At 46.1% G+C, this 12,544-nt stretch overlaps 1 protein-coding gene across 1 annotated transcript in view; it reads right to left on the bottom strand.

Moving 5' to 3' along the window:
- The window catches only part of LRP4 (LDL receptor related protein 4), a 43,753-nt gene that overhangs the window by 25,778 nt on the left and 5,431 nt on the right, over window positions 1–12,544 (bottom strand). Inside the window, exons 3-5 of the mRNA XM_026082356.1 lie at window positions 4,358–4,474; window positions 2,152–2,265; window positions 1,562–1,678 (exon numbers count right to left, since the gene is read on the bottom strand). Of these exons, the coding sequence (XP_025938141.1) occupies window positions 1,562–1,678; window positions 2,152–2,265; window positions 4,358–4,474 (348 nt within the window). The remainder of the gene's footprint in view (window positions 1–1,561; window positions 1,679–2,151; window positions 2,266–4,357; window positions 4,475–12,544) is intronic.

The following is a 12,544-nucleotide window of genomic DNA, read 5'->3' as shown; positions in this document are numbered from 1 at the left end:
AAAAAAAAAAAAAAAAAAAAAAGACTGACAGAGCCTGGGACATGAACCATGCCTGCATCTCCAACCTAAAGCAGTGGGCAGAGGCAGCAGGCAAGCAGTTCAGAGCTCCTGTTCAGCCAATATCCAGCGGCCAGATACTGAACGAGAATTTAAGTCACTGACTTCATTTTCTTCTCAAGAAGACCCAAACAAACCTTTCAGATTCCTTTGGTGAGGCACACGTTACCAGGCATTTTAGTGTTATTCAGTTGTAACAACAAAACAAAAAAACACCACCACCACCACCACCAAAAGAACAGTGTAGTCACACCTTGTTCTAGATGAACGAAGAGGCAGGATTGGAGATAAAGATGGCAACTACATGGAAGATGGTAAGGAGAGAGAGGAAGGTAACCAAACTGAGCTTCTTAGCAAAGTGCCTATACTTAGAATGTCTTACAGAGTAGAGAAAATAGCTAGCCAGGATCTGAGAAGCATTCCAGCTTTTTTGGAGGGGGAGCACCAATTCTAGCTGTCCCCACACTCCCATAGGGGCAAGGTTGTAACATCTCCCCTCCCTTCCCAAGGGCCTATTCATGGCCTGCAGGGAAGTGGCAGGCAAGGGAGTGAGAAAGGAGAGAGGAGGAAAGGAGAGGGAGCAAGGCTGGCTTCCTCTCAGAGCCCTTTCTTGGCTTAGAAATGTTTGCAGCCCCTGGCTCCCTGCCAACTCTCATTATCTGGAGAGATAAAAGACAACTCCCCCATGCATCGACTCCCCCTGCCCTTCAGGAGCTGGCGGCCCTGATTCCCCTCCCAGAGCCTTTTGAAGTTTCCTGCTATCTAGAACAAATTCTGCAAAATGCCTTTGAGAGCAGGGTGGGGGAAGGGACCACTGCAACTTCCACAGACACTAACTGCTGCTCAGAGACATGGGAGAGAGGCAGTGGGGGTTAGTAAGGGACATAATAGGTTCCTGTCCCACTTGCTACAAGCCTGTGAAGGTGGGGCACAAAACAACTGTTATGGGCTCTCACAGCCCCCCTGTCCTCATCAGCCAAACCATCTTCCAGCTCACTCATCCTACTGGTCCTTATTGGACAGAATCCTGAGTATAGCATCTGAGTAAAGAGAAGTTGGCAGGGCAGGCAGCCCTCGCAGCACGAGCTGGGGATGCGCAGACCCTGAGGATGCTGTCAGTGGGCAGAGCTCCCCAAGAATTTCTAGCAGGAATAAGACAAGACGATAAAGAAGGGAATAGTTTTCTCCCCTTCCCCCATGCCCTCCAGCTCCCATGGTTTAATACAGAGCTGTATTCACTAAAGCATAAGTCCCCTGATCTGGCTCAAGGTCACACTGCCTCGGGAAGGAAGAGAGAAGCAGCTAGGAACAGTTCAAATATTTCTGCAAGGTAGTACAAGAGACACACCATCCTCTTGTGCCCTCTGAGGTAGACAAGAGAAGATAGCATAGCTGCCAGTACAGGCAGGACTAACTCATTTCTGATCGCTTCTGCAGAAAACATGCCAAATCCCAAGGTCCCAAGGGCTATTTCCTGTGGTTACAAAGCAAGGAGAGCACTTACGGCAGTTCTCTTCATCTGAGCCATCCTTGCAGTCTGTGTCACCATCACAGAACCAGTGCTCAGCTATGCAGCTACCGTCACTGCAGCGAAACTCCTTCTCTGAGCACTTTCTCATATCTGCTGAGACACAATGCAAACCAAGCCTTGATTTTTCTCTGTGTATCCAGAAAATGACCACATCATGCTTCTGAAGCTCCTAGGGCACCCTCAAACAACAAGACTGCTCATTAAACCTAACATGTCCATGTCATGTAGTACCTGGGCAAACCCCTCAGTGTTCATTTACCTGGTGCAGAGTGATGGATTCAAAAGGAATCCATGGGAATTCACAATGCCACGTCAAGGAGTACTAAGTCTCAAGTGATTTTTGCCTGATATGTGAGCCACACAGCCTCAGATCACAAGCAACCATCTATGGGAAGGGAATATCCCACAAGGCCAGCCCAGACAAGCCAGCTGAGAGCCCTCGCTGTGCTAAAGGGGAATCACAAAACTGTCCAGGTAGGAGTCTGCGCAACCCCTCTGTAAGTGCTGGCAGGGCAGGCAGCCGACACTGTCATTCATTCCATTGGCAGGGCTACCTTACTCACCACACTGTTCATCGCTGTTGTCACCACAGTCATTATCACCATCGCAGTGCCACAGACTGCGGATGCAGTATCCATTCTGACATGAGAATTCATCTTCCTCACATTCCCGTGGTGCTGCAAGGGACACAGTGGAGAGTAAGCTGAAGGCAAGACAAGATTTACCATGCAGAACACCAAGTCGGTGGCATGTCACAAATGGAGCAACATCCTCTTCCAAGGACATCACCACGCTGGAGTGTTCATTTCTCTTCCCCTAATAATATCAAGAGGGCACTGTGAGATTCCTTGAGTGTCTCTCTTCCACTCCAACTGCTAGTCACCAGTACAGCAGGCTCTAAAACTCAAGAGCATGAGTAGGAAGATGTACCTGGAACAGAGAGACAGAGCCACCCACCCTGTGCTGGGATTCTTGCACAGCCCCAAGAGATCTCTGCGCACGTGCACACACACACACACACAAAAGAAAAAAGAAAAAAAAAAAGCAACCCAGGCCACTTTTTAAAAGAAATGAAAAGATCATGCCCTATCATCATCAAACAAATATTTGCTGATCAAATTATAGCTCCACCTTCTTTTCACAACAATGCCAAAGCTATCTTCAAAGGAAAGGAAATATTCACTGAAAAGGGAAAGAGAAAATTTAAACTTCCTCATTCCAACACTCCAGTATTTGCAGCCTCATTCCACCCTCTTTGTCAAACTTTTACGGAGGCTTGTCTGCAGGCCAGTATGGAAGGGAAAAGGACTGCAAAATTAGCACCCGAGGACCTTAATCCAAGGGAAACCTTCCTACGGTAAGTGTGTAGTCTGGACAACTCTCCAGAAGTCTCTTATTTACTGAACCTTGCCTTCTTCCTTTCAGTAGTCTCTGAGTCTTTTGATCACACCTTTTTCCACTGTTGCCTTACATATGAAGGCATTCCAACCTGTTCCGAGAAACAGAAGACTAAACAGACCCAGATCTATATACCTTTTGTTTCAGGAAAATCACTGAAGAGAGACTGGAAGAACTGAGCTTAGTCCTGTCATACACAGCATCACACAGGATGTCAAACCTCCGTTYTTCCAGCCCTTCACCCAAAAGGACGAGCAAAGATCAGGGGCATACCCACCAATAAGTGAATTCGTTCCCATGCAAGTATTGTGCAAGTGCCTAAAATGACATGGAATACTTTACAGTCAAGAGCTTTATTTTTGTTTTTCTTGAGATGTGGCTCCTCTATCAGGGCCACTCTGGAGCACCATGCACACAACTTTTGCAGAATTCAAGGGCTGCAGAGCAACGCCTATTAAGTAGCTGCAACCATCTCCACCAGACAACAAAACAGTCCTGCTCCCAACTGCAGCCTGATGCCAGCCCTAGCAACCAGTGCAGTCTCAGAGAAGCTGAAGCTCAAGTGCTACATAACAGACTGGTTCTCTGGCACGTGCTGCCAAGGACAGACAGGCTGATTTGTTGTGGGGAAGGGAAGTTGTATCCCTGAACACCCTTTGCTAATAAAAGCCAACCACAAGTAATCCTTGTCCTCAGCACAAAGGGGAAAGGATGGGGCTGAGCTCCAATAGCACAAGCAAAATTCTCTCCCTTTTAACCAGCTTTACAGGCATAACAGTAGCCATAGGTATGCCCACAGCTAGTGGCCTGCCAGAGCAGGTCTTTTGAAGTTGGGCCTCACATGGTGGCAGACCATCAGCTTTCAGGGTAACCCATCTCTATACAGGCAGCATCCCTACAGCACATCTCCTCAGGGAGCTCTGTCTGAAGGGCGAGGATGCTGGGCACAGCTCTGCACAGCAGAAAAGTCAGACAGTGCAACCTGAAGCCACAGGAAGTCAGCCAGACAGGCAGTTCAGTTGGAAGGGGTTAGGCATTTCCACGAACAGGAGTGTGCATGAACAGCTTGGGGAAGTGCTTCATGGGACATTAACTACCAGGCTGCAGGGTATAAACTGTTCTCCAGCTGGACAGAGAGGCATCCCCTCCCCCAGGACACAGAGCTGAACAGCAAGCCAGGTGCCAAGGCAGAAGGGTCTCCTTGCTTTGAGACATCAGGTAGTCACCTGTCAGAGGCAGGATATAGCTTCTGCAAGCCAGAGGACTGGATCAGTGGATAAATTCTTACATTCCTACGAAAAAGAGTTAACTTTCCCCAGTCATGGCAGGCAGGCACCACACCCACCCTATCCCCCCAGAGAGATGACTTACGGCAGTCCTGTTCATCAGAATCATCCTCACAGTCGTTGTCTCCATCGCAGACCCACGAACGGCGGATACACTTCCCGTTGTCACAGTGGAAGTCCAAGGGGGAGCAAGTGGGCAGCACTGCAACAGCAAGGAATACCTCACTATGGAGCTGCAGCCAGCTTCCTTCCTGTAAGGGAACTTCCTTCCCTCTCAAAGGAGGAGGACTACACCTTTTAGAAACAAAGATGTGAAATTTCAAGTCATCAGGAAAAGCCATGCCTCAGATGGGGGGCCAGGATAGGTCAGTAGCTTAGCAGTCTCTCCTCCCCAGAGGAGCACTGACCTTTCTGCCACAAAGTAGCAGCCACAATTCCCCACCTAGTTCCTTTTTTTCATTCCCCAGCCTGTTATCATCCCATAACTGGACTTGTTTTTATAACGATCAAAAATACATTATCAACATTTTCCTGTGTGCTTCCCACTGTGGTCTGCCCTGTTTCTATTACACAGTGTGTTCTTTAGGGTGAGGAACTATCAGAAGCAATGTTTTTGGGTGCAGCATTTTGCAAGGTACATGCCATAGTGCATGTTTCAGCATGAGGACTCTATCAGCATGGTTGACTGAAGAACTTGTAAGGAGAAGCTTAGAGGCAGGAATCCACTGCTGAGGGTTGTCTGCTCTGCCCCAGGTATGGGCACGGGAGCCCAAACCCTGCTAGAGGTCTCCAGAAGGGGCAGGGGAAGGGGACAGATGTGGGATATTTGCCAACACAGGAGTTTGCTGCCAATCGAGTGGAACCACAACTCCACTGCATTCAAAGAGGCCTGAAGCCACAAAGCTGAAATTCAAGGGGGAGCATCAGCCCTGCCCTTCCCCTTACAGATGAGAGGAACACTCAACCCCGGGAGGTTCAGGCTTTTAAGTGTTGCCAGTTGTGGTAGGGAAGGGGCTGCACACAAGTCTGCTCCTGACAGGTGCGTTCCCCAAAGAACAAGGCTAGCTCAGCAACGCAAAAGGGAACAGGCTGGAGAGGCTAGTGCCTGAAACCCTTTAATCCCAGCCCAGCTTGCAGACAGCATCTCCCATCTGTCACCAGGCGGGCCAGCCCTGTTCTGCTATGCTTCTTCCCCTGCCAACACTACCCCGGAGGTGGGAGTATGTGGGGGGCGGGGGGTGCGTGAAAGAAGGTGAAGACAGCAGCCACACAGACAGGGAGAATTTAATAAGGAGAGCAAATAGTCACATTTTCAGCTTTTGTAGCTTCCTTAACCCTCCRCTTCCCCTGAGCCCAGGATTGCTGTCAATGTCCTGTGAAAGCAGCATGGATGAGGCTATGCAGAATCGCACACAGCTCTTTGTAAGAAATGTTGGAGGACTTGCTGTAAAGTGTCTGTCCTAAAAGCCTCCCACCCTGAGAACACCCTAGTGCAGGTAAGTCCAGACCTGCTCTAACAGACACACTCTTTTCCTTTTCCTAATAGTAAATTTGGATTATCTTCTTAGCTGCTCCTGCAATAGTGCAGGCACAGGCATCTCTATACCTGTAATTCTGAAAGGGAAATCTCTGAATACAATACTGTCTCACTCTCTTTGCTCTGTAAGGTATTTCTATACACCCGAGATTACACAGTGCAAGTGCCAACTGTGCTGCTTTGACCAATTGGCCACAGCCCCTGGCCTCCCATTTTCCATCATTTGCCCAAACTCTTAAATTAAGAATACACAGTATTTTCAGGTATTTGCATGAGATTTGATTTGTCATTGCAATTTTACTGCAGTACAATGGCCCTTTCCAGTGAAGAGAAATCTGAGGAGGGCAAGACACTTCCTTCTGCACTTAACATAGGACAAGGCACAGACTGAATTCACAGCTGGGGGATAGCAAAATCCAAGCTCTCATTTCACCACAACCACTGACTAGGCTTTCCACAACAGACATCTCCCTCACCGTGAGATGACATGTTACAAAAGGGATACAACAAGCTCCAACCAGCTGAAAATTGGAGAGGATATATAAGACAAATTCAAATAAAAGCATCCTGCAAAGCAGAGGTCTCAGACAGAGAAAGATCACCTTTTTGGTGTAGGGACAGAATGTCACTGCAGACAGTGCTGAAGGCTGCATTAGATGACAACATATCCAATCTGGCACTGGTTCTTGGGAAAAGGTCCTTCCTATCACCTCCAAGATGCCCCATGCAGACACATGTCCAGATCAGATCTGGCCCCTTCTATACCTCTCCGAGGACTAAAGAAGAGAGAGGCACACAAATCTATATTGTATATCACAGATTTGACAGCATCCAGGTCTTCCGATTGCTGACCCATTTGCCTGCATTGTTTTCTCTCAGCATCCCAGTGCAGCTGAACTGGAAATGGAGAAGGACCTTCCCCTTCTTCCCCAGGGCACACAGAAGGGGAAAATACTCCAGTTCCCAAACTCTGCTTCCAAACCAAACCAAGACAGATTTTTGGATTCAGAGCGTCAGTCTCTCAGATCAGCCCTCTCTCTCCCAAGTGCAACTTCCACACGTTGCACACTGAGCAAACCTTTCCTGGCCTCAGCTGCAGTTTCAGGACTAAGACCATCCCCCCAGCATATGCTTTTCTGTCTGTTCTCCCCAGTCCCAGCATGACTAATCACCAAAGGACTGCACAGGAGCCGCCTAGAAGGGAATTTGCATGCTCACTCTCCAGGGGAGAATTCTTCAGGCTCCCAGAGGGTTAGGACATTAGCACTGGTTCAGAGCTGACACCATTATTCCATTGAACTGCTGCATCTCTTCATGAGGTAACTACACAAAATCAAATTCCACCCCTCCAGGGAGCAGTTCAGCCAATTTCATACTCTCCCTAAATATGAAAAATGGAGCTTCAAGAGCAGGGGAGGGGGGAGCAGGGTGAAGAGAGCAAGACACAAACTGCCACATACAAAGAAGGACCTAATTCCCACCCCAGCAGACAGCAAGTGTGTGCCAGCCCAGACAACACCGGGGGAAGAAAAACCCCCTTCAACAGGAGTTCTCCTTTAGGGGAAAAAAAAACAAAAACAAAAACAAAAAAACCCACAAACCAACTTAAGACAAAAAAACTAATGAATGAAGCCTGAAATTTCACAGAGTATAGGAACTGCCAATGAGATCAAGCCAGGGATCCATGTAAACTGGTAACCTGAATCTAATAATGGTCAGAAACAGATGCTTTGAAGGAAAATGCAGGAGATTCTGGGAACAGCTTTCATACAGGGGAAGTTTCTCCCTAACCTCCCCTTCCCAGCTCTTCCCACTCCTAATCCACAATCCCTTCTTGCCATTGAAGGGCAAATTGTCTACACTGAAACATTCCTGCATTTCCTTCTATTAGTTCTAAGCGTGTCAGGATTCAGTTCCACTGTACAGCCCTTTGTTCTAGGATTATTAATATTATTCAGCTCTTCTGTTGGTCATTTATTACTTCATGGTTTGATGAGTTATATTCATAGGGAGTTAAAGCTCAGGGCATAACACTAGCCCAGAGTTCATGTTTAGTGCTTTTATAAATATGTCTTAGCAATCTGTTTTGAAATTCAAAAGTTAAGAGGAAATTCGAAAGTTAAAAGGTCACACTTAGGAAAACACATAGTATAGGATTCAACCAACCTCCACTGTTTAGTCATGACATCATGGAATAGCTATACATTTTGACAAGTGCATTTTACTGCTTTCACTAGTTTTAAAAGCCACAATTCCATGCTCTTCCTCCTATGGTCAGGAGGAGAGTACACGACAATACAAAGTAAGTAGAAAGAACTTCTGTCAGGCTCTTTCATTGCCAGGGAGGGAGTAAGACCCTTCTGGACAAACTGAATTAACAGAAGACTGGAAAACAGAATCCCAGTGTTCTCTTCCCACCTTTGGTTATTGACTCTTGCACAACCATGGAACAGTCCTGTCTCTTTAGCTCTATTTTTCCTCATGTAAAATTAAGGATATTTATTTTTTCCTAGGAAAGCTGCAAGTTCTTCATAGGCAGTGTTTCCACTGATGAGAAAGTAATYAGACTTAGACAGTCTAAGTAATTAGACTGCACTAACATATTCTTACCACTACTCATAGCAGGATTAGGTAATGCAATGGCAAACACAGCTAAGCCTCATCCCCCCTTCCCCACTCAGTTCCAGCCTGATCTCCACATCCGTGCAGASACACAATGCTTTCCTTAAAGAGATGAGCAAAGGCAAGTCCTAGGACACAGCTGAAGACAGACAAATGCACAGAAGGGCAGCAACAAACCCAACTCCACAGGCAGAGCAGARACACTGGGTGGGGAACAAGTGCGAGGAAGGGGGGTCTGCAGGAAGATCTAAACTGGCCAGTGACCGCCCAAGAGAGCACATTTGTCAACTGACAGTAAGCGACACAAAAAGGCCTTTGAACTTCCAACCATTTCCCTGAGCTCATCCCTCAGCATGGTCATGCTGGACATCATCCAAGGTTTCAGCAAAGCTAGGTCTATCGTAGGCCTGCTATTCCTCCCCCTCTCCCAACTTCTATTACACAGGGAGCTCTTTTATGGCCAAGCAGAAGGGGGGTGGGAAGGGAAAGGGCAGGGGGAAGTTTATAAGGTGGAACACAGAGTGAATCACGTCCCACTGTCCTTTGAACACGTCAGCCCTGTTGCCTGCAGTGACCAGGTTGCTTTAAACCCAAGGACACCGAGTGACCAGTGTTCAGGGTTCAGAGCACATCAGTTTGAACAGCACTGCTTGTTTACTTAGACAACCTCTTGGTCATGTGAAGAATAAGAAGCTAATTTAAAAATAAACAGAAACTAAAAAAAATTTTCACGTTACCTACATTAGAAATAACCGCAGACTGGCCCCAAGCATCACAGAAAGATCTCACCATGCCACTCTTCAGCTGAAGTTTCTCATATCCACATATAGCTACATGTGTGCATGCATACACACACATGCACACAAATCTGCTGCTGAGATCCGCAGCATCGTGGGCAATAGTTCCAGAGACAAGAATAGAGGATGTCAATCCACCCTTGGGAAGAAACAGGAGACACTACCTTTTACCAACCACATTTTGGAAAATCTAGCTCTGGAATTACAGAAAATCATATCTCCAACAGCACTGCTGAACAGAACTGCTGAACAACAGCATGTTGCTGGCAAAATAAACAAACTACTACAGGCTATCAGCACCCAGTCTTTCACAGCCCTCAGATCACAAAGGCTATACCTGAGGGGGCAATGCATCAGTTGTGATGCCTTCTAAAGGAAACACGCATACACCAAGTCAAATAAAATACCTAAGTAATGGGATAAACTTTACTCACAAGGAACAGCAGACAGGGATCTGGTATCTTTTCAAGAGAAACCATAAACTGAGTTCCTTTTACCAGGGTAAGTAGTCAGACTAGATGTTTAGAAGTGAAGGTTCACCTGGGCTCTCATGTCTGAGCTCAAGACTGGGGATTATGTGGAATAACCGAAGAGAGGAAGGGGAGAGAGGAAGAGTAATTCTTTTAAAGTTTCTATCAATTTTAATAGATGACTTGTGAGATTTTTATCCTTGYATCACCTCAAAAATTTTGGTCTGGGACTAATAAGCATAGTAGCTAYACTCACAGGCCTACTCCTGGCAACTGAAGAAACCATCTCCTGGGCTTGAATGAGTTACAACTGAACAGGAGCTATCCAAAGTTCCCAGTGAGATGGGAACAGTAGGCCACTTTCAGTAGTTTAAGATAAAAGGAGTAACTTTCTCCAGGCCCTTTAAATAAAAAAAGTGGTACAACAGTGYATGGAGCTTAGCAAACAAATCCCTGTCCCAGGGAGCTACACATTCACCAGTTGAAAGTTCAGAAGGCTCTATAGGGGGATAGTTAGGAGGGGATATGGCATATCTTATGAGAAACAGCATTATTTATCAGTCCTCAGGCCAAGTTTACTCAGCTATCCTCTCACCCTTGCCACAGGAAATAAGACTCATTCACACCATGCTGGACTTCATGCAGAAGGAGAGAATGAAAACCATTCCTCTGCTTACATGCAGCTTTCATTAGGGACCATCCAAAGTTGTTTCTGCTGGCACAAGGCAGGAAGGCAGCTGAACTACTCTGGGCATGTGCAGCAAAGGCTTCCAAGCTACACTCTGTCAGCGAGCCAAATTGCTGACACCCGAGAAAGTCTATGAAGCTGGCATGACAGCTGGGAGGTTGCTTATTACTATTATTACTACAGCATTCTGGCTTGTAAACATGATCCAGAGCAGGAAACAAACATGTCACGGAATAATTGGCTCCCATCACAGCAGGGCTTCAGATCCTCAAGAYAAACAGATCCTGTCACAGCCAGGTAGACAGAGGCACGGTTCTCCCAAAACCTATAGGAAAATCCCATGGGAGATGGACAGTCAGAGGACTCCTATACAAGTTGAATATTTGTAAGGAAGTTGGTCAGACTGGGGTGAACAGAAAAGGTAACAGTTAAGACAAACTTAGTGTAACCGACTCAGATTCTCAGAGGCTTTTATTATTGTTGCAAATCATAAAATAAATTCTGATGTTTTATCTCAAAACTGAAAATCCCTCTCAAAAGGAAAAAAACATTTCCCATCTCTGCTCCTGCTTTTGGTTGGTGCAACCCCTCTCATTGCTGATTATCTTGCTTTCTTGCACAGAATTCATTTCAAGCCTTCTACCATTCTTTACCTGAAACAAATCATCAGTTTAAGGCTTGCAAACTGCATTTATGTAGAATTTAGTAAACTGCAATCAACTGGTCAAGCATATATGCATTGCTGCTTAGACATAGATATAAGATTCAATCTTGAATTGCTAAAGTAATATTTACATTTCCCACCCCACTGGGCTTCACTCCCTTGCTTTAAGAGGAGTTCAGCAGTCCAAAGCTCTCCCATCCCCAACTCCCTTTCCCAAGGAAGTAGGCATAACTCTCTCAGAAACTCATCCTTGCCTTGATTATCAGTATACACATGAGCAGATACACCAAAGACAAAGCAGAGCTGAAAACAAGCATGGCCACAGCTTGCTTTCTCTGGAAATTCTAAACAGTCACAGAAGAAAAAACAAATTGCTGTAAATTCTTGTATTCCTGTAAGTATAAGACCAGCCTGCAGAAGACCAATAGAAACATGGGATCCCTTACAATCACTTATGTTCATTCTCCTGATCAGAGACACCTACTTGATGATATTCTAACTCCTATCCTTAAAACTCAGAGCTGTACTTACACACATTGCTGAAAAAACACTGCTGACAGCTTTACTATCTCAGAAGAGTCCATAGAAGTGGTTGCATGAACTAAGTTTCATGAGTCAGAACAAACCACTTGGCTCACCCCAGCATGAAAACTAGCCCCATAGTTTTTGAGGCATCTCACTAACCTCTTAACTAGGCCTTTAATGTCTCTGGGGGCTGCAGAATGACCTCCTCACAACCACCCAGTCCCTTTAGCTCAGTATTTGTGTCAATAAGAAGCAGAAAACTCACCAATTTCAGACTCAGTCTAAGTCAATAAACAGAAAATAGATCATGTCCAAACGAAGGAGGAGGCCAAAATCTCACTTCAGTTAGAACACTATAGGCGTGTCGCAGCTAGATGGCCAGGGAAGGAAAAATCTATGAACTGAACATTCTTGTATGCTATCTGCAGTGCTGTTTCATGAGAAGCTTGAACTGATTCAAGTTTGAGCTGCTTTTCAGAGGCGTCTCATCCCACCCAAAGAGCGCTCCAGCACTCCTGCTGCCTTCTTTATGCTGGCACAGTCAGCAAACAGATCCAACAGAAAATTAACCCTTCAAAAGTGTATAGCTTGAGAAGGTCCAGTATGTCAAGCCCAAAAGAGGGATTTAGCACATGATCTGCTCTAGCCAAGTGTTTCAGGACCATCGTGACCAGCCAAGGTCAGAAATAGCAAAGACAGTCACCAGGAACCTACACTGTAGGGTCAATCTAGTTCTTACAAGCTAACAATATCATATATCAGGACTCRTACCGAGCAGCTCCTCAGAGACTCAGCAGGCTTAGAGGAGTAAGAGTTTACTTACTCTTAGAGGAGTAAGTTTTTCCTCATGTTCAGATGGAAGTGTCTGTGTTTCAGTTTGTGCCCACTGCCTCGCGTCCTGTCACTTGGCACCACTGAAAAGAGTCTGGTCCCACCCTCTTGACACCCTCCCTTCAGATACTTGTACAC

The sequence above is a fragment of the Apteryx rowi genome, unplaced genomic scaffold, assembly GCF_003343035.1.
Source record: "Apteryx rowi isolate R43461 unplaced genomic scaffold, aptRow1 scaffold_574, whole genome shotgun sequence".
Lineage (NCBI taxonomy): Eukaryota > Metazoa > Chordata > Aves > Apterygiformes > Apterygidae > Apteryx > Apteryx rowi.
Note: the sequence above shows the minus strand (reverse complement) of the source record. Positions and strands in the feature narration are given on the sequence as shown.